General features: G+C 45.9%; 1 protein-coding gene across 17 annotated transcripts in view; it reads left to right on the top strand.

Moving 5' to 3' along the window:
- TNS3 (tensin 3) overlaps positions 1–21872 on the top strand; it is a 308545-nt gene that overhangs the window by 280959 nt on the left and 5714 nt on the right. For all 17 annotated transcript variants that reach the window (XM_054559218.2, XM_054559216.2, XM_054559228.2 and 14 more), the window contains 6 exons: positions 494–580; positions 5557–5688; positions 8934–9029; positions 9855–9932; positions 10728–10805; positions 18885–19053. In XM_054559218.2, the coding sequence (XP_054415193.1) occupies positions 494–580; positions 5557–5688; positions 8934–9029; positions 9855–9932; positions 10728–10805; positions 18885–19053 (640 nt within the window). The remainder of the gene's footprint in view (positions 1–493; positions 581–5556; positions 5689–8933; positions 9030–9854; positions 9933–10727; positions 10806–18884; positions 19054–21872) is intronic.

The raw sequence follows: 21872 nt of genomic DNA on the forward strand, positions 1-21872 counted from the left end.
CATTGACTCTTCTTGGCTTCTGTGTTTGGCCACCTTGGATTCCTTCCAGTTGTAGAAAGTGCAGATATTTGCAGTGGTTCTACTTTCCGTTTCACTTGGGAACATGGCTTTTTGTAAATAACAAATTCCTTGTCAAATTAAATTAATTCATCCGAAACGTCATTATGAAATATTTCAAGTGCATAAGAAACAGTGTGGTCTATGGGTTAAACAACACCAACCTTACCCTCTCTTGCCTCGCTACCTTCCTATGCATTCTTAAAATGTATTGCAAAGACCCAATCCAAGCATCCTGTTGTTTTGTTTTGTGTTATAAAACAGTCACTGCCTCCTCCAACTCAAGTCATTTCAAAGGCAGGGTTCCCTTTCCTTAGAACATCCCTCGCTTGCTTGCCCTTGGCATGGGATTTGGACTTCTGGGATCACAGCAGATGAGAGGTTGCAAGAAGAAAAGTGCCCATCATGGTCACTGTTTTTAAATTTTGCTTTACAGATAGTCCAGGTGATAAACTTGTGATCGTGAAATTTGTTCAAGACACTTCCAAGTTCTGGTACAAGGCGGATATTTCAAGAGAACAAGGTATGTGGGGAGGATGAGGGCCTCCTTGGGCATCTGCCCTAGTGCCCGCTTCACTGCCTTGCGTGAAGATGGGCCCTGCGGTGGGAACATCGGGCAGCCGTGGCCTTCGTATGGATTGAGTTTGAGCAGGGCCCACACATTATTCCATGCCTCCTGGGGACATGCTACAACCTTTAAGTTTTTATAGGGGAAAACTCACTACTAATGAGGGAGTTGGTGAGGAATGGGCCCCAGCCATGAGCATTCCAGTGTATAGGGTGTAATTTCTGGCTGCTTGCACCAGCCGGTGGCTTGCCAGTGATACCAGCCCACAACTGCTGACTGTGAGGAGGAGACACACTCTTCTGCATCTCCATGAAACCAGAGAGGACAGGGTGAGGAAGCAGGAGAGACGCCCTGCTCTGAGAAGTCAGGGACACTGTGTGTTCGTGAACACCTACATAAGCACTTAATAATGAGACCCGGTTGTGGACTTAACCACATGCCTCACACACAAACCAGGCAGAGCATCTCTCTGCTTGGTACAATGTCAGGCTTTTTTTTTAAATTTGAAATCATTAATACTAATTTTTGAGCAATGAATATTTGAATATTTTGAGCATCACTTTTTACCAGAGCATGAATAGAAGAGATGTCGGAGAGGAAGGCTAGCAAGCTCTTCTGGGCAGCCCTGCTTGGAGACAGCCCCTGGGCAATGAGCAGAATTCATAAGGTGCTTCCCTCGGTTGTGGGATGGCCTTCCTCCCTGGATGCTGTGTCTCAGCTGAGCGTACCTTCCTCTGGATACCTCATTTTGGCAGTGCATATAGTTTGTTGCTTCTGGGATATACCTCGGAAGAGATGGTGTGTGACTGGCAAGGCAGGGCAGGGCCATGCCTCCAGTGCCTGGAAGACGGAGTCAGGATTCCTAGGAACCAAAGTGAATCCCGGTGGCCACCTGGTGGAGGCTGGAGTGAAAGAGGGAATGGGTTAGTTTAAAGTGGTGAGGAATGACAAGCTGCTCGCAGTCAGCAAGAGACCCACTTGGCTCCTCTGTGCCTCTTTATCTCAACTTCAGAAGAAAATCAAGCTCTCTCCTTATGAAGATGCCTCAGGAATGCATAGAAATGAATAGTTGAGTGGCAGAAAAATAGCTCTGTCCAGCTCTCCACTGAAATTCTGCTATTCAGTTATGTAGATGATAGAAATGGTAAGAATGTGCATCTCTTATGATCTCAAAGAAGCGATTGTCATTTTAAGTGGAAGAGAGAGAAAAAAAACTCGTGGCCTGGAAAGACCTTCATTTCCCTGAATTGGCCTTTGTGAAACACTGCTCACCATGGCCGAGGGCCCCTCTGCGGCCGGATGCTGTGTGCCTGTTGTCACCACCCAGGCCCTGCTTGTGTCTCAAGAATCCCGATGACTGTGATCCCCAGTGCCTCGGCACCTCCTCCAGCTGGCCAGACTGAGAGGTGCCTATCCAGCACCTAAGAGATTCTGCACAGACCCTTCCACTCTATTGGCGCCGTCTTCTAGAGCAGGGCGATGTGTGGGGCTGGATGCCACCTTCTCTCATTGTGCAATGTCATTGTAGCAGGGGGGATCTGAAACAGACAGATTGGGGTTGGAGTGCACTACTGGCTTCCTCGGCAGGGTAGCAAGGTTCGAGCCTGCCGTCGGGGGTTGCTGAGAGCGGTGCCATGTGGAAGGTACCTGCCCTTGCTGGCGCCTGGTAGATGCAGGATAAGTGGATGTGGATGTGCAGTACGTGTAGTTGGCATGTGCTTGGTCTTCAGCACACATTGTAGAAGGTTTGCTGGGAGGACCCCATCTCAGGATGGCCAACATGTGCATCGAGTGTTGGTTTTTCCAGCTGAGCTCTAAAAGGATAACCTTCATTTTCTACATATTTTATATAGAAGAGACCTGTGCAGACGATCCTTCTACTGCCTGTGGCAGAGTCTCCAAATAGTGGAAGGCTGCCCTTGGGTGTCATTTATTTGGATTTTAACTGTCAGATGTGCCTTTTTCTAGAAAAGCTACAATGACATTTCAGGGTGATGCAGGAGGAAGAAAAACACCCAGATAGCCTCTTTGGGAGTGCAATTTGTCACATACTTAATTCCTTGAGGTTTCCTAAAGCTAACATAAAAATACCTCAAGAGGAAAAGAGGACCTTAAAGTAAAATCAAAATTAAGTACTACTGTCCCAGTTGTACTTCTGGGGTGTTGCTTCTCCAGATGCTTCTCCAGATGCAGGGCGAGACAGTGTGAGAAGGTGAGAGGAGACTCACTTGCCTCCCCTCTCCCCATCCCCGTCTCCAGGTGAGGAATGCGATGCCAGTGCCAGGGTGGAGCACGCAGCTGCTGTGTGCAGTGTGTGGACGCTAGTTTTTCCAACTTCAGCACACCAGGCTCCTCAGCTTACTTCTGTATGGAAAAACAGCGGGTCTAAAATTCTCCTCTTACTCCCATTGCCTGTGCAGGAGAGCACAGCCCCGTTGCACCCCTGCAGCCTGGCAGCTGGGGCTTCCCTCCTGGCCTGGGGAGAACTGGTCGGAGCAAAGCCCGTGTTCCCTCCACTGCCATCCACATGTGCCCAAAGTCTCAGTCCCGTGAGGCTTCTACACTTTATTTACCACAGGAGAGTAGAACCATGACTTACAAAAAGAAAAGCTCTGAGGTATATCACAGTTGAAACAAAATGTAAGTGATCTTTTGTCCTACTTAGAAAAAACAAAAAAGTAGTCCCGGCGCAGTGACTCACTCCTATAATCCCAGCACTTAGGGCAGCTGAGGTGGGAGGATCACTTGAGCCCAGAAGTTTAAGGCCAGCCTGGGCAACATAGTGAGACCCAGTGTCTACCAAAAATTTTAAAAAATTAGCTGGGTGTGGTGGTGTACACTTGTAGTCCCAGCTACTCAGGAAGCTGAGGTGGGAGGATCGCTTGGGCCCAGGAGGTTGAGGCTGTGGTGGGCTATGATTGTGTCACTGTACTTCAGTCTGGGCAACAGAGCGAGAGAGCCTGTCTCAAAAAAATAAAAATTAAAAACTGAAAAAATGTCATGCATGTTCAGCCCCTAAGTTTATAGACTATGCTGTGAGAAAACATGCACCGGAATTCAGGGTTTATTCCCAGGGCCTGTGCCCTGCCCCAGGAGGGGCCCCCCTCCCAGCCCTGGGTCCCTTGCGTGGGCGGCTGCAGGCCTGGCTGGAGCTACCAGCAGTCTCGGGCATGCACGGTGAGCCTGCCTGTGTTTTCCTGCCTATCCTTCCCACTGCAGTTTAGAAGCTCCTGCTTCATCCCCAGGGGCTTGTTGAGCTCCTCCCGGTGCCCTCATCCTGTACACAGGGCCACGGTGCAGGGCATTGAAAAATGTGTAAAAGAAACCATTCGTTTCATCTTGTGGCCAGACAGATGCCCTGGCTGTGGGTCCAGGCAGGCCTGGGGGCACATAAGGGGCCTCTGTGGGCTTGCGCCATGGAGGTATTTACTGAGGCATGCCGGGGGTATCCCACCACTTATTGGTTCATGTTCTGTGCCCTGATCGCTTCCAGACAGAGCCTTTGGCATTCCAGAAAGGCAGCATTTCCATGGCTGTAATTATGTATAACTTTATACTCTAAATCCCCAGTTTTCCCCCTTTTTTAAAATAAAGAGTAAATGTCTAGAAAAGAAATTCTGAGATGTAGTCTAGTTATCAGGGAACACTCTGGCTTGTCTGGGCAGTATCAAGTTGAGGTTACTATTACCCTAACCAACTCCCTCTTCTTCTTGGAAATGCCAGATTTTGGCCATGAAGGGGAGAGATTTTTTGAAGCAATGATTATGATTAGCTGAATGCCTACCAGCCTCACCAGGGAAGCTGGGTGACCCACTGTGCGAGGCCCTGGGTTGGGGGGCACATGGAGAACGTGTCCGCAGCCCTATCCAGGCTGGGCTCATTTGGCCACATCAGCCATGGAGCCACGGGATAGGGGGCCACCTGCAGGCCAGGTTTCTGTTACTTCCTTGGTGAATCTTGGAATTCGTATTAAATTTTCAGTAACATTTTGGGTATGCCCTTTCTATCATCAGAAAGTGTAATTAGAAACTTCTTTCCTGGCCAGGCGCAGTGGCTCACACCTGTAATCCCAGCACTTTGGGAGGCTGAGGCGGGTGGATCACGAGGTCAGGAGGTCAGGACCATTCTGGCTAACATGGTGAAACCCCATCTCTACTAAAAATACAAAAAATTAGCCAGATGTGGTGGCACGCGCCTGTAGTCCCAGCTACTTGGGAGACTGAGGCAGGAGAATCGCTTGAACCCAGGAGGTGGAGGTTGCAGTGAGCCGAGACCATGCCACTGCATTCTAGCCTGGGCAACAGAGCGAGACTCCATCTCAAAAAAAAAAAACAAAAAAAAAACCAACCAAAAAACAATTTCTTTCCTTTTATGCTGTTGAAAGAGTTTATGTTCTCATGTTCTAAAATCTTTAAGAAAAATGCCACAGGGGGCAACGTCCAAGCAGCGGCAGGGTGTGCTGTGACAGCCTCCCTCCCACTGCCTGTTTCTCCCCTTTGTGTATATTTGGATCTGGTCTTGTTTCTTACTCAGCGTGAGCCTCGGTTTCCTGGGCTGTCAGGTGGGGACCATCATTTGGACATCACAGGTGTTGTGGGATTAACAGAAATCCTGTGTTTTTCCATGGGCAGCCCACAGGGCAGTGCCCGGCACCTCAGTCTAGCTAAAGAGAGGGATGTTCCTGTCCTTTCTGCCTCCTCAACAGGCAGGCCCACCCATGAAACATACAGGACACCACAGAGACCTCCCTGAAGGTCCCTCAACTGCATGGACACGTAGTTCTTCCAGCCAAGCAGGGGGATCCCAGCCAGGTCCCCACTGATCCAGTTTGCAAAAAGAGTAAGGGGAAGAGGACCTACCCAAGGTTGTGAGTGGGCATAGACCTTTGTCCACCCGGCAGACGTTCTTGTCTTTCTCCTCCCTTTCTCCAGCAATCGCCATGTTGAAGGACAAGGAGCCAGGCTCATTCATAGTTCGAGACAGCCATTCCTTCCGAGGGGCCTATGGCCTGGCCATGAAGGTGGCTACGCCCCCACCTTCAGTCCTGCAGCTGAACAAGAAAGGTAAGGTTACCACTCCCTATTGATCTGTTCAGCTCATCCACAGAGAAACTCTGTTGGTTTATTTTTAGGCTAATAAAATAAAAGATGACTTTAACAATATTCACAAATTTTATTCTTAATATTTATTTTTTCAGGTATATTTTACAAAGTTTTCACCTTATTTAAGAAAGAACATTAATTTGTTAATTTTATTTTCTTTTGTTTTGAATAGGTAATCCGTTTCATTGTTCAAAAATTAGAACCATAGGATAAGGCATCCACTAAGCCCGTTTTGCTTCCATTTCGGCTCCACCCACCTCACCACCCTGTCACCTCCCTTGGGCAACCATCTGGAGTAGATTCGTGTGTGTCTTTTCACTGGTTACCTGTCCAAATGCAGGCAAATACACACTTTTATATGAAAACTAGCATACTATGGGCACTATTCTTGTATCTATACCCAGTAGGGTATTTTTAGATGGATTAAAAGTGATACTAGAATAAGCCTAGACTCATGAGATGATCTCTAATGCAGGTAAAGGACTATGCCTGCCTGAATCCTTTTTGCATTAAAAGTCATGGCAAAAACCATAATGACTTTTGCACCAACCTGTAATAGAAGGATTTCTATTCCTTTGGGTATAATACCCAGTAATGGGATTGCTGGGTCCTATAGTATTACTGCCTCTAGGTCTTTGAGGAATCACCACACTGTCTTCCACAATGGTTGAACTATTTTACACTCTCACCCACAGTGCAAAAGCATTCATTTTTCTCTACAACCTCACCAGCATCCACTGATCATATTTCTAAGATTGCTTGTAGCTGTTGTTCTCTTTGGAAGTTCTGACTTTCCATCTTATGAAAATCCTACAGCCAATTGATCCATTCTATTGTTGGTGGACACTTGATTTTCAGTTTATTCTTTTTTTTTTTTCCCCCCCTGCCCTTTTTGCCCCATTATACTCATCTTTGTGTGCTACCATGCCGCAGACTAGACTAAGGAAAGGGAAGCTATTCTTTCACTCTGTCTCCCCAAATGGAAATTGTGGGCTGAGGGGACATTGCAGGTCGTTGGTTCCCAGTAAGGACAACTTGACTCACTAGGAGTGGGGAAATCAGAAGCAGCTCGGATTTTAAACTCCCTGTGTTTACGGAAAAGTGAGACCCCCACCTGGTTCACTCATGCTCTGTGCCTAATACCTGAGAGGATTTTTCCAAATCCTTGGATGAAACCTCTGCTTCATGCTTCCTGGAGAAAATCGCCTTGGAGTTACACCCTGTGGAATGTATAATTTGGCTACCAGGAGGTCCAGCCTCAGGCAGGGCTGTAGCGTTTCCAGGAAACATAGATGGGTTCATTTTGTCACAGGTAATGGTGTGAGAGTGGAAGGGGTGGGGAGTGAGGCTGGGAAAGACCCGGGGCTCAGTCAAAGCTCAGCCCCGAAGCCTGTGGATACTGACTGTCCTGAAGCGAAGTAGAGAAAAGGCGTTGTGTAGGGGAGAAAGAACAGATAATTCTTGAAAAGTAGGATATTCTAGCATCCAGAATTCCAGCATAAGAAGCCCAACAAGATGCTATTTCTGAGTGGAGATAAGGGCTTTTGTAGCTGGAGAGCTGAATTAGACCTGATTGTTGAGGACTGAAACTGAATAATGATGATGGCAGGAAAGAGGGTCGCAGGACCAAGAGCATCTGGCGAGTCTGCAGAGATGAGAGATGATTGGGAGAGCAGGAATGATGGATGGTTTTGGTTGGCTCCTTGGTTTCCGTGTAAAGTTTTAAAGCAAGGACAAATAACATTTCCGCATGCATTATCTTTTTGGAATCTAGATGACAGTATATGACTGTTTTTACCTCTGTGCGTGCATCCTGCCTCTCTGACAGACTTTGGACTCAAACTTAAGATGAAAGGAACAAAATAGGGGATATTAGAATAGCAGACTTGAGGAAACCCAGCATTGTTGGTGCCCTCTGGGTGAAATCTTATCTGGCTGCTGTGTCTTCATCCTGCCCCTGGATTTGACATTCGGATTTCACAATCCAAGGACAGATTTGAGCAGAGTTTACCAGGTCATAAAGAGCCACAGCCATTCACCATACCACCTCCAGTAAACAGGAGATGGGACAGCTAGGGACATTCTGGATGCTGTTCTCCAGAGAGCCCTGGCCAGAAGGACTTCCCACTGAACCATTTCTCACAAGTGAAATCCAGACCCACGCTTGGTGTTCCCTTCAGTTTGGAAGCCAGGCATCATTTTCCTCCCACAACTGAATGGCAATATGTTCTTATCCCGCTTTAATTCAACACAACCTTTTATGGAATCTGATATTTCCTTTTCTGCAAGCTTTACTGCCCTTGTGAAATGCTGACACAGTGATATTTGTCATGCTTATAAACATCTTTTGGAAGCCTACTGTGGGCAAGGCACTGGGGACCAAGCCCAACTCCAGTGGGTCTTGCTGCCAGGAGGTTTCCAACACCAGAAATATTAGAAGTTTAGGTGGACATGCCCCACTGGAGGGTGATGAAGGAAGCACTGGATCACAGAAATACAGCACACTGTGAAGGTCTGTTGGACTCATTAGCATAGGGCAGTGACTTCTTGTTCTTTTGGTTATGGTGTTTGTACTTTTCCACTCTCAGACAGTTTTGCCATTCAGTGGCTTTTTATGATGTGTTTTCTCTTTGGACTCATGGGCTGGCCTAAAGCAGATGTACTGTTTACTATTAATAGCAATGTGGTAGAGTGCTGCTCCCGTGCAGCTGAGTGTTTGCTTTCTGGAAGGTTTTACAGATCCAGGCTCCTGGTTAAATCCCACCCAGAAGACTGACCTCCTTCCAGCTCTTTTCAGTGATTCATTATAGGTATCATTTTGTGTCTGAGCCTTTCTCACCTGTCATCTTTGGGAGGGGATTCAGCTGGAGATTCATGATCCTCTTTCTTAGCTGCAAGCTCATTCCCTTCATTGGGGATTCTTGCAGAATGTTTGAGGGCCCCCCCCAAGGGACCTCTCCAGCCCCCACACTGTCATTGCAAGGGTTCCTGCCCTGTATCTGGCCTAGCCTGTGCTCATCCAGCTATCTTGCAGCCCGCTACCATTCCTAGGACGAAGATGGTTCTTGGCAGCCTCTTTTGCAGTGGCTGGACTCGTATTCAGAGAAGAGCCTTTTCAACTGTAGCTCCTGGCTTTTATGTTCTATTGAATTCTCCCATGCTCCCATTTTCAAAAAATTCTTCTTTCTTTAAATTTCTTGCCACAGCTGGAGATTTGGCCAATGAACTCGTCCGGCACTTTTTGATCGAGTGTACCCCGAAGGGAGTGCGGTTGAAAGGGTGCTCGAATGAACCGTATTTTGGTGAGTTGCTTGAGAGGTTGCTGTCAATGTTCTGAACTCCTGAGGCCTGGATTCCCTCTGCTCACCGGCCTGAGATTTGGGACCATCACTCTTGTGGTGGTTTACTCATATTTCAGTCCCCAGTTCTGAAATCCCGCTGATCTGAATTATTATCTTTAAGATAAACTAGATTTGAAGTTGTTCTTAAAAGCTTTGTCAAAACCAAACAAATGAAAAGCACCATATCAGAAGTAGGAATTACAGACGTCAATAAGATTCTGTCCTAGTTGGCAGGCAGATAAGTCCTGAGAAGGTTGGAGCTCCAGCGTGACCCTATCCCACAGCACAAGGAACAGCACAGAGCTCCCAACAGAGCACCCTCCCTTCTCTGCAAATTGGGAGCCTTCCCTACCTCACGAGCTTGTTGGAAAGATGACTTGAGCAATCCACACGAAGCACAGTATAGCCTTAGGCATCATTGTTATTAGAGCTTTGTTAAGAAGCATTGTGCAGGGGTAATATATATGGTTAAAGTTGGAGTTGGCTTGATGTCAACCCTCCTGATTCAAGATCCAACAAACTGTATGCTTTAGTCTTTATAATTTGGTAATGATGTGTCTATGATAAGAATGATCAACAGTTCCATTTACTTACCTCTCAACTGTCTTGTGGAACTTTATACTTCTTTGAAGTTTTACACAAAGCTGCACACTACTCTAACATACCAGTTGCTAAAAACATAAGGGTTCAGCCTTTGCATCCGTTTCATTCCAGCTGATAAACTGACTAAGCACACAACACCTACAGCAGTTGTTGACTCTTGTTTGCTGTCTGTCCACTTTGCAGGGAGCCTGACGGCCTTGGTGTGCCAGCATTCCATCACGCCCTTGGCCTTGCCGTGCAAGCTGCTTATCCCAGAGAGAGGTAAGAGGTCCTCAATGCTAGTCAGGCTCTGTGTAGGTTGTCTGCAGTCAAGGCCACCGGTTTTAGAGATCCATAAAGATTCACTGAGAAAAATAATAAGACTGGAAGTTTTTTCGTATTCTCTTGGTTGAACCCAAGAAAAGGCCAATGAGTTCATCCAAATCAAGGAGAGAAGAGGAGATTCTGCTTCACTGACAGCTCCCAGGTAGCTTTACATCATGGATTTTGATGAAAGATTTCTATAGAGCAAAGATTCTGTAGTTTAAAAATGTAAAACCCTCAGACAAAGAAGGCTTCAGGGTCATTGACATTTAATTTTTACGTTTCTACAAAATGGGCAAAATGTTGATGTTGTTGAACTTAAATGATGGATGCACTGTTCTTTTTACTTTTATGTTTGTTAAACAATATCCATAACGAAATTAAATAACACCCACAGCATGTCAGGGCAATGTGACCGTATGTCCCACTTTCCTAAGCAGTCACAACTTCACATAAAAATGGTCTAACTTAATATATAGGTAAATGTGATTTCCTTTTCAAAGTGTCATTGTTCATATGACTAATTCGGTGATTAGAAAAATATTTTGTTAGGCCTTGTCATCTCTACTTTTGTTCAGAATGTGATCATGGTTTCTATGGGCCGGATTATTGTCCCAAAGAGAAACTGTTGACTCTGCAAAACCATTGCATGTCACCATCTGGGAATTCTGTCATCAAATTGTCTAACTTTGTCATGAGGATTCTTGTTCAGGAGCAGGACTCATTTCTGTATTTTCTTGCCCCTTCCTACAGATCCATTGGAGGAAATAGCAGAAAGTTCTCCCCAAACGGCAGCCAATTCAGCAGCTGAGCTGTTGAAGCAGGGGGCAGGTCAGTAAATGCAGCTCCATTTCTACATCTGGCGACTGGGGAGAAAAAGGACTCACTGACACAACTTCCTTTTGCACTTTCAGTATTCAGGTTTCCTTTCTTTTCTGTGAGCCGTGAAGGAGGTTTCCTTTTATAGAAGCTTGCACAGAGCTAGGTGGGGTGCAGTTGTTGGGACATCAACAAGGGCTTCATGGGCCGGTCTAACTCGAGCAAGGCTAAATTCAGTGAAATAAATGTCAAGCCCTGGATTTAGTTTGGGGGAAAATATAGTAAGACAGGATGTGGGTGATCTGTCTAGGCAACTGTAAATGTAAAAATGTTCCAGAGACATGACTCAACAAGTCACTTGACATGAATCAACAATTTGACCCACACTGCCAGCAACCCCAGTGAGACATACAACACCCAAGACCCAGCTCACCAGACAGAGCAGGTCACTTAAAAAATGTATTCATAGAGTTTCTTTTTTAGAGCAGTGACAGATTCACAGCAAAATGGAGAAGAAGGTACAGAGATACACCATATACATGCATAGCCTCCGTGCTGTCAACATCCCCCAGCAAAGTGGTGCACATGTTATGGCTGATGAACCCGCATTAACACAGCCTCGTCACCTGAGTCCCTAGTTTAGGGACTTGATGTTTAGGTTCACCTTGATGTCATGCATTCTATGGGTTTGGACAAATGCATAATGACAGGTAATCACCGTTACAGTATCATAGTGAATAGTTTTACTGCCCTAAAAATCCTCTGTGCCCTTTCTGTTCGTTCTCCCTCCTCCACCAACCCCAAGCAACCACTCATCTTTTTATTGTCTCCATATTTTCAACTTTTCCAGTATTGTCATATAGTTGAAACCATACAGTTCATAGCCTTTTAAGGTTGGCTCCTTTCACTTAGTAATATGCATTTAAGTTTCCTCCATGTGTTTTTATGGCTTGATAGCTCATTTTTTTTTGGCAGCAAATATTTCCATGTCTGGGTGTACCAGTTTAGTAACCCATTCACCTACTAAAGGACATCGTGGGTGCTTTCAGGTTTTGGCAGTAATGAATAACGCTGCTCTAAACACCCATGTGCAGGTTTTTGAGTAGATATAAGTTTTCAACTCCTGTGTGTAGATACCAAGGAGTGCATTCTTGGTTTGTATGGTAAGAGTGTGTTTAGTTTTATAAGGTACAGGCAAACTGTCTTCCAATGTGGCTGTCCCATTTTGCATTCCCACTAGCAATGAATGCGAGTTCTTGTTGCTCCACATCCTCGCCAGAATTTGGTGTTGCCAGTGTTCTGGATTGTGGCCTTTCTAACAGTAGCGTAGTGGTATCTCATTGTTTCTGATGACTTACGATGTGTAGCACCTTTTCATATGCTTATTTACCATCTGTATATCTTCTTTGGTGAGGTGTCCATAGAGGCCTTTGGCTTGTTTGTTTAATTGGGTTTTTGTTTTCTTATTGTTAAATTTTAGGAGTTCTTTGTGTATTTTAGACACTAGTCCTTTACCTGATAGGCCTTTTGAAAATATTTTCTTCCATTTCATGGCTTGCCTTTTCATTCTTCTACAGAGCAGAAATTTTTAATTTTAATAAAATCCAGCTTATTGATTTCTTGTTTTATGGATTGTGACTTTGGTATTGTATCTTAAAAGTCACCATCAAACCCAAGGCCAGCTAGATTTTATAGTTTCAAATTTTACCTTTAAGTCTATGATCCGTTTTAAGTTAATTTTTGTGAAGGAGGTAAGGTCTGTGTCTTGATTCATTTGTTATTTTTTTGCCTGCAGATATCCAGTTGCTTCTGTACCACCAGTTGAAAAATCTGTCTTTTTGCAGTTGTATTGCCTTTGCTCTTTTGTCTAAGATCAGTTAACTGTATTCATGTGGGTCTACTTTCGAATTCTTTAATTGACTTATTTGTTCTTTCACCAATATCACATTTTCTTGATTGCTTTAGCTTTATAGTAATCCTGAAAGTCAAATAATGTCAGTCCTCCAACTTTGCTCTTCTCTTTCAATATTGTGTTTGCTATTTTTGGTCTTTTGCCTTTCTGTATTAACTGTAGAATCACTTTGTCAATATCCACAAAATAACTTGCTCGGATTTTTATTGAGATTGCATTGAATCTATAGATGAAGTTAGGAAGAACTGACATCTTGGCAGAAGTTGAGTCCTGCTGTCCATGAATATGGACTATCTCTCCATTTATTTAGTTTTTTGTATCTTTCATCAAAGTTTAATAGTGTTCCTCATATAGATCTTGTCTATAGTTTGTTAGATTTATATGTAAGTAGTTTTTGGGAGGTGCTACTGTAAATGGTATTGTGTATTTAATTTCAAATTTTACTTGTTTATTGCTGGTCTGTAGGAAAGCAATTGACCATTTGCACATTAACCTTGTATCCAGCAATCTTTCTGTAATCGCTTATTAGTTCCAGGCCAGGTTACTTTTGCAGCATTAGATGCAGTTGCAGTGGCCCCATTTTAAGAAGGTTGTAAACAGACCACACACCATAGGGCTTTTGTGATTCTGTGGCCGTGAGGGAGGGACACAGCTAGAGAGGACAGTGGGGCCTGCTGACTTTCAAACCTTGACTTTCAAAACTGTTTTAAGTTTTTCATGCAAGGTAGATGTTTATTGTCAGAAATGTTGGGGAGGGAATTTCTGAGTCTGGTAGAAGATTGGACTAGAAATACCTCCATTCTGTACCTCATATCTGCAGAGTAGTTTACAGGTGTAACACCACAATGAAGGTGTATGAAATGTATAGGCATTTTCTTATTTCCTTTACAATTTCTATGTAGCTTTTCTCTGTAAAATTATACATCACTGTGTCTGTTACCAAGCTGAAGTAAAATTACTCTGTTTTGAATGGAATTTTATAGTGTTTAAGTCATTTTAGACTCTCCTTATAGGATAACTTATCTATGGCTAAAACAAAGGTGAAAATAACTTGCCCCAAATTGCAAGTGTGCTAAAACTCGAAGCTCCAAAATGAAAAGTGTAGCTGTGGTCATGGATCCGGCCATGTTCTGCCACACAGGATTTTGATCTTTGGCAAATCACTTAGCCATGCAGACCTGAGGTTTGTATCTGGTCAGTGGGGATAATAATATTTCCACACATAGCAGTTGAAAAGATTAAATGAATAGGACATTGAAAATGCCTTGGGAGCATTTTTCTGGCCCAAGAGGAATGGCCTTTCCTGGGAAGCCGGCCTCACCCTTTCCCTTGTGAGGGGCCTGGGCTGGTCCTGGGCTGCAGCCCCTAAATCTGTTTTAGGGAGTCCCTGGAGCCCATCATGGTTCTTAGCTTTCTTCTCTTAAAGTAACAGTGGACCCAGTCTGTGGGTCCCAGTGAAGTGCCCAGAAGGATGCAGGAATTTACTGTAGACCTCTCTGATGAGCAGCTCACTCACTCTCAACTAAGGAGACAGGGCTGCAAAACCAGCTCCACTCTGAGGAATTTATTTGTTTCAGTTGCACCTTTTAAAAATGTATTTGAAATTTTGAAAACCTTTAATTAGTGGTTTTAAAATCACAACTTATGCATTGGCAGTGTTCAAGAAAGCGCAGAAGAACGGTGATAGCAACAGGCACAGAGCACTTGTCCTGCCCAGCTTATTGGCTCCTCCCCTTCACCCGCAGGTCATGTGTTGTAGTGTCCTGTCATCCCCTGTCACAGACAGAGGACCCGAGGTGGCAGCTCTGGCTCCTGAATGGCAGATCTAGGTCTGGCTTTCAGCTCCCATGTCCAGCCGTGCCCATATCGTTTCAGGGACACAGCCCTGCCCATTCAGCCCTATATGGTAGCACCAGGGCACACGCAATTTAACTTTTCTCTTTAAGCTTCTTAGTTATCCTGCATTCACCCAGTAAGTGTGAAATTAATAAATGAATTGAATGAATTTAGTTGATCATAACAGTGCATTCTAATAGCACTTGTTTTTAGATATTAAAACTTTCTCTTCTATCCTGACATCATTTTTAGGTGCACTTCCATCTTTTAAAATTACATATGAAATGTATCAATAACTCCAAATGTTTTTTTAAGGGTGGGTCTTCTTAGAGTCAAGACTTCATTCAGAACTTTGAGTTTGTATCTGATCATCTGAGTTGGGCATTTATATATGAAGCTTAAATTATGACTGCCTTGAACTTCTTTCCTTTAAAAATCTCATTTCTAAAACACATTGAGAGCTGCGAATGTCTGCTGTCCATTACATTAACCGCGATTCCAAGCCACGGAACCAGGACAGCAGATCTGTCACCAGAGGAGTGAGGCTGTCACAGTGACCACCCCTCAGCTAGTGTCGTCTTCACCTGGAGGATTGGCTGCAGGTGTTTAGAATCAGTGCAGAACAACCATTGTAGCAAGACGTGGAACTATTGCAATCTCTGATGGCCTCCAGCAATTTAGTGAGTTTTCTTTCCTAAACTGAACTTCATCTGCTGTCCTAATTCACTTAGAGTCCTAGACTCCTGGATGTGCAATGTTCTTTGAGATGATCATGTCCAATTTCCCCATTGTAAAGATTCAGGAAGCTGAAACTCAGAAATATTAGCAGTCAGACAACTCACAAAGATGGGAATAAACTTGTAATGCTCTCCAATTTAATCCCTTTTTTAAATATTAAGGCTATTATGCCTTTGTTCCAATCTCTAAAACAATTTCTATTTGTGTTTTAAGCCTCGGTTCTTAATTGTTTCTTGTTGAAGCAGAGGAATATAATATAATCCTGAAAAGAAAGACTTACTTCTTTTCAGTAGCCTTCTAATAGATTTCCCAGAAATGTTGCAGTTGCATTTTTTAGCATGGTGGGTATACTTTTTTTTTTTATAGAGTCATATATGTTCTTTAAGTTTTATAAATGGAAAATAAAAGAAAAGGAAAAATGAATTACTCATAGATCTGTTGCCCCTATGCAGCCCCTGAATATTGGGAGGAAGGGTGGACAGCAGGTAAAGTGTTCTCCTGCCCAAAGACCACTCCTGATGTCAACCAGATCCAGTCCTATGCTGCCTTTTTCCTTGTACTTGAGGTCATGCTGCCTGTACGATTCTTTTCTCTTCTCTTAGCATAATAAGTTTACCCATGGTTTTTACAAACATAATGCAGGTCTCATTTTTTTCATGGCTACACAATAGTCCATCACATAATTCATCTCCTTATGGATGTTCATTTACCATGTTTCTAATTTTTAATACCACAGGCAATGCTTAGAGGACCATCTTTCTGCATTATTTATTTTTTCTGAATTCTGGATTGTTGCCTTAGGACAAATTCCCACATGTGGGCCTCAGACTTTTGTTCTGTGTTATCAAGTCCCTTTCCCAGAGTAGCCTAGCAATTGACAGAGCTCCATGCCATGGGTCTGGTGGGTGCCTTCCTGGTAACTCTCACTGGGCACTGAATCTTCACCTCTGGCCAAGAGCACTTGTCAAGTGGCATTGGACGGTCTTGGGTCAGGTGCAGTTGGACAATCATAGGCAGGTGCAGGCATGCCTGTTCTCTGTTGGAGAGAGGCTTTGTGGCACTTGGTGTCAGTTGGTTGATGGGTACTCCGTAGAACAGCCTCCCTAGTGGCAGCATTTTCTTTTCTGCTTTGAGGAATAATGACATAGCTCCTGCATTTGGGGAGAGAGATTCCCCAAACAGCAGATTGCTACCAAACTCTAGCCAGCAAGACTGCTCCTCATCAGAAAGCTATCTGTGACTCCTTCAAGAGAGCATGGGTCTGGGTTGTGGCAGCTGTGGTTCTGTGTGAACTGATTGAGATTGTGCCAATTTTGTGGAATTTTCCTAGTAGTTAGGTCAAAATTTCCCCTTTTTTCTCTCTTTTGTAATTGCATGATCAGCATGACAGTAATGCTAATAAAATCAAAGGCAGACTGTCCCTCTCGTGAAGTCTGTTTTGAATTCTCCAGGCTCCCTCACAGCTCCTGTCTGATGCACACATGCTTTTCATTTTCCCGTTCTAATCATAGCAAACGTGGTTTTTATTCTGCTTTCCCCGCTGATTGCTGATGACGTCTTTCCATGCTGCCATGTGATTTTCCTGGTTACCGCTTGCTGGTTGCTTGGTATTGCACTGAGGGGGCTAATTTTACCCCTTTTTCATTTCTAATGTGTTTCTGGTTTTTCCCACTATAATGAATATGTGGCACAAATGTCTTTCCCTGAAGGTTAGCTATCCCATGTGGTTACAGAATACTTCCTTTCTCAATCTCCTCAGAAGCGGGACCACTAGGTTACTTCTAGGCATTTCAGATCCACCTGATAAATATCGCCAAGTATACTAGTCTGCTCTCATGATGCTAATACAGACGTATCTGAGACTGGGTAATTTATAAAGAAAAAGAGGTTTAATGGACTCACAGTTTCACATGGCTGGGGAGGCCTCATGATCGTGGTAGAAGGCAAAGGAAGAGCAAAGGCACATCTTACATGGTGGCAGGCAAGAGAGTATTTGCAGGGGAACTGCCCCTTATAAAATCATCAGATCTCGTGAGACTTACTCACTATCACAAGAACAGCATGGGAAAAACCCAACCCCATGATTCAATTACCTCCCACCAGGTCGCTCCCACCACACGTGGGGATTATGGGAGCTACAATTCAAGATGAGATTTGGGTGGGGACACAGCCAAACCATATCACCAAGTGATCATCAAAAATAGTGGGCTCAATTCCTCAGAGTGCCTTCAGCTATAAACACTATGGCCTTTGCTATGGAGAGAAAGGATGGTCCAGCAACTCACAAGTCGCCCTGCACTGTGACACCCAGGGACGTCCTAGCCCATCTGTGGGCTTGTGTGTCAACGCACCCTGTGGCACACTTGTCAAGCCACCTGCCAGCGCACCTTCCAGTGCACCTGCCAACACATCTGCCAGAACATCTACCAACATACCTGCCAAACCACCTGCCAACACATCTGTCTGTGCACCTGCCAACACACCTGCCAATAGGCATGGCCCTTGCTGGTTCTGAAAAGTCAGACTTAAAGGCAAAGAGAAAATGGAGCTGCTTCCCAGGGCTGCCTACCCCAGGAGGACATGGCCGAGGGAGACAACACTACCTAGCGCGTACTGTGCATCCTAGTGCTGAGATGTGTTGCTGTAGACTATGGGGAAGCACTCTTTTTCTGTTAAGTGAAACTTTAGAGGCCTTTAACCATGGAATTAAGACATCCACATGCTCACATAGAGGGACTTGTATACAGTATACAGGGGGCAAGTGAGTGAGGGCAGTTCTGTTCCTCAGGAGGAAGCCTACTCAGCCTTTGGGCAGGAGAGGCCCTGGTTTCCTTCAGTGAATGAGCTTCAGGCTAAGCCTGGATGTCTGGGAACACCTCAATTTCACCCACGCCCCAAAGTCACACGTGCACTTGTGCTTGCACTGCAGGGTCACAGGCTAGAAGGGAGAGAAGGGTTGTTATGGAGCCCCGTTGTTTTTCTTCTCTCAAGAGGAGATGGTCAGGGACAAGACCCACAGCTCTCCCTTGGCAGCATGGGGAGCCAGGACACAGGTGAGGCCGGGCCACTTTTGGCTTTTTCCAGCCTGTTCTCTGAGCTCACTGCAAGCCATTCCTTCTCTTGGCAACCAGGATTCGAGGACACATGCTTCCCTCACGGTTGTTTCTCAGGGGCTTCTGGGCTCCTTACCTATAACAGTAGTTGGGTTTCGTGTTAATGTGACTGTTGTCCGGACCCACCCTGAGACCAGAGAAGGTGCCTTGGACTCCACCTGGGACACAAGGGTTTTAATACTGCTGCAGGGCGAATAGAAAGCTCCCTCTGGCTGGTGGGAAGGCAAAGCCACACCAGGCGGATCTGCTTTGCTCTAGTAACTTGCTTATTCTCTGCCTTGACATGAGAGCAAGTGCATCCTTGGAGCACTCACTGTTCATGTTTTCGGAATTAGGGGCAAAGGCCATCTTCCCTGCATGCACCCACCACAGGCCACATGCGCAAGTCGTTCATAAACCCACAGTCTGCCCATCAGCAACTGCCTGTGTGTTAACAGGACACACCTGTCCCAACGTTTGCAGCTAACATGTGTCTCCCTTGGTGTCTTCCAGCCTGCAACGTGTGGTACTTGAACTCTGTGGAGATGGAGTCCCTCACCGGCCACCAGGCGATCCAGAAGGCCCTGAGCATCACCCTGGTCCAGGAGCCACCACCTGTGTCCACAGTTGTGCACTTCAAGGTGTCAGCCCAGGGCATCACCCTGACGGACAATCAGAGGAAGTGAGTGCCTAGAGGGAGGCAGGAGCCGTCCAGCAGGGGCGGGGCTGTCACCCTCCTCTTGCTCTTCCCTAGTGTGAGTAGTCATCCAGGTAAATCATTAGCCATCCTTGAGGTCATGAGTCACCCAGGGTCTGTCTAGGCATTTTTCTCTCATTAAATACGTCCTGAAAACCACATAGGAACTCTTTGCATTTGTTCGGAAGGCTATTTTTCTTAGAAATCAGTAAAATAAAATAAAAAAAGACATTTGGAGTTTTAAAATTACACACATACACACATAATTGCAAATGCAAAAAATCTTTTAACTCAGTTCTTTAAAAACACTCTGATACTGTGATCAGAGTCCGTTGATCTTGGAACCTATTCTTTTAACAGAGGGTCATTTCCTTTCAGGTGAGAGTATGACCTTGATATGTACTATTTCCGTTGGCCAATTTCAAATGACTTACGCCTGAGCTGTTACTGAGCCAGTTATGCTGGAGCAGATGTTCTCGATGTGGATCTTTACTGAATGCCCAGCACAAGCATGGAAGAGCAGCCACAGGGCTGTTCCTCTCTCCCTCCCTCCAGAATGCCATCCCTGAGTGCAGCCTGTGGCCTAGGAACAGAGCATTCCAGATGCAATTATTTTGTATTGTGTGATTGAGGAGGCTCGTTGGCATCAACCGTGGCAGCAGCATGATGGCAGGAGCCATCACAGCAGACAGGCCGGCAGCGGACACTCAGACCAGCCTGGCTGCTTTCCCAGGATGCTCCCCGAGCAGGGCCCCCATGCGTCTCTGTGGTGCCCATGTCCCTAGAAACAAGACATTTTCTTCATCTGCCCAAACCACCTGGGAGGTTGAAGTCAGGATCTTCCCCTCCGTAGCTTCAGGAATAAGTGAGTTTAGGCAGGTTTTGCTCATCACCCTTCACCTGCTGAAAAAAATGAGCACAAAGCAGAACGTGGGTTTTGCTGGTCAGGACCCGTTCAGTTCCCCTGACACTGACCAGTGGGTGATCCTGGGCAAGGTCCCAGTGCTTGATGCTCTCGTATTTCAATCCTGCACCAAAATACCTATTTCAAGGTTTAGTGTCTCAAATGAAAGGGCACTCAGCAAGTGCCCTGTGTGGCACACGCAGGGACAGGGCCAGGGGTGTGGCTCAGCCCCACCGTGTTCTCAGGGTCAGGGTCACAGGCAAGGCTCAGTTTCACGGTGGACTCAGGGTCAGGGACATGGCTCAGCTGTATGGTGGACTCATGGTCAGGTTCAGGGGGCATAACTTTGCTGTTTGGTGGACTCGGGGTCAGAGTCAGGGTTGTGCCTTGGCTTTATGGTAGACTCAGGGTCGGGGCATGGCTCAGCTGCATGGCTCACCCAGGGTCCCCGTTGGGTATGGCTCAGCTGCATGGTGGACTCAGGGTCAGTGTCAGACATAGCTCAGTTACATGGTGGACTCAGGGTCAGGGTCATGGCTCGGCTACATGGCTCACTCAGGGTCAGGGTCATGGCTCGGCTACATGGCTCACTCAGGGTTCCCGTTGGGTGTGGCTCAGCTGCACGGTGGACTCAGAGTCAGTGTCAGGGGCATAGCGGAGCTACATGGTGGACTTAGGGTCTGGGATGTGGATCAGCTACCTGGTGGGCTCAGGGTCAGGCTCAGGGCATGGCCAGGCTGCTTAGTGGACTCAGGCTTACAGTCAGGAGTATGACTAGACTGCCTAGTGGACTGAAGGTCAGGGTCAGGGGCATGGCTAGCCTGCATGGTGGACTCAGGGTCTGGAGGCATAGCTTGGTGACATGGTAGACTCAGGGTCAGGGTTGGGCTCCTTAAGGATCCTCACAATGTTGACTGTTCCCTCCTCCCCGCTGCCCTTGGAAGATATGTTATTTCTTCACAGGATCTGTTCTATGTGCCCTTGTCAGAGGTGTCTTTTTTCTGTGTCTCTTTAGTTTCCCTGTATTCTTTATATTCCCTGGAGATGGATCATGTCCACATCACTTCAGATCTTTTATACTGTAAGAGATAGAGTTTGAGTTCAGACTGGCTAATTCTAGACAAAAGGGGGATCTTCTCACCAGCAATCAGCCTTTTTAAAAGGCACCTGTTTGAGAGGGGTTGCAGGTGGCTGCAGGGTCACCTTGAATTGAAGCACACCCAGGCTCTGCCTCTGCCCTTGCCTATCTCCTGGCCTCTCTCTTCATCTCCAGATGAGCTTTACCCTGTGCCAGTGCAGAGTCATTCCCAGAAGGAGAGGGGTGACCCCAAAGCCAGCTAGACTGGCCCAGCCTGGACACAGCAGCGTGTTGACTTGGGCATCCTCTGGGGACCATGTGGACTGGGTGGACAGCACTCTTGGAAGGAAGGGCTGGGCAGGTGAGCCAGAGGAGGATGCCCCAGGTGGTCATGTCAGTGACTAAGGGCTGTCAGGTGAGCCTGGAAGGAGGTCTCTATGGGGGTCATATCAGTGACCATGTGGAGTCCTTCCCTAAGGAATATTCCTTGCACAGCACTTTATTGTTCACTCAGTGCTCTCAGACCTGTGACTGCATCTGACTTGGGCATCTGTCCTGTGGAAGGGGTGGGCTGGTAACATGATCCACTTTTCACAGGTGAGGAAACCCAGGCTTGGAGCCTGGAGGCTGTTAGTGGTTTCCCCACGATCCTGCAGCCAGCAGTGTCTGGCAGGGCCAGAGGTGCTTCCTTGTGTCCACACCCCACCAGCTTTTCCAGTTTGTTAGGGCTTTTTTTTTCTTTTTTTTTTTTTTTTGAGATGGAATCTCATTCTGTCGCCCAAGCTGGAGTGCAGTGGAGCAATCTCAGCCCACTGCAACCTC

Source organism: Pongo abelii, chromosome 6 (assembly GCF_028885655.2).
Source record: "Pongo abelii isolate AG06213 chromosome 6, NHGRI_mPonAbe1-v2.0_pri, whole genome shotgun sequence".
In the NCBI taxonomy this organism is placed as follows: Eukaryota; Metazoa; Chordata; class Mammalia; order Primates; family Hominidae; genus Pongo; species Pongo abelii.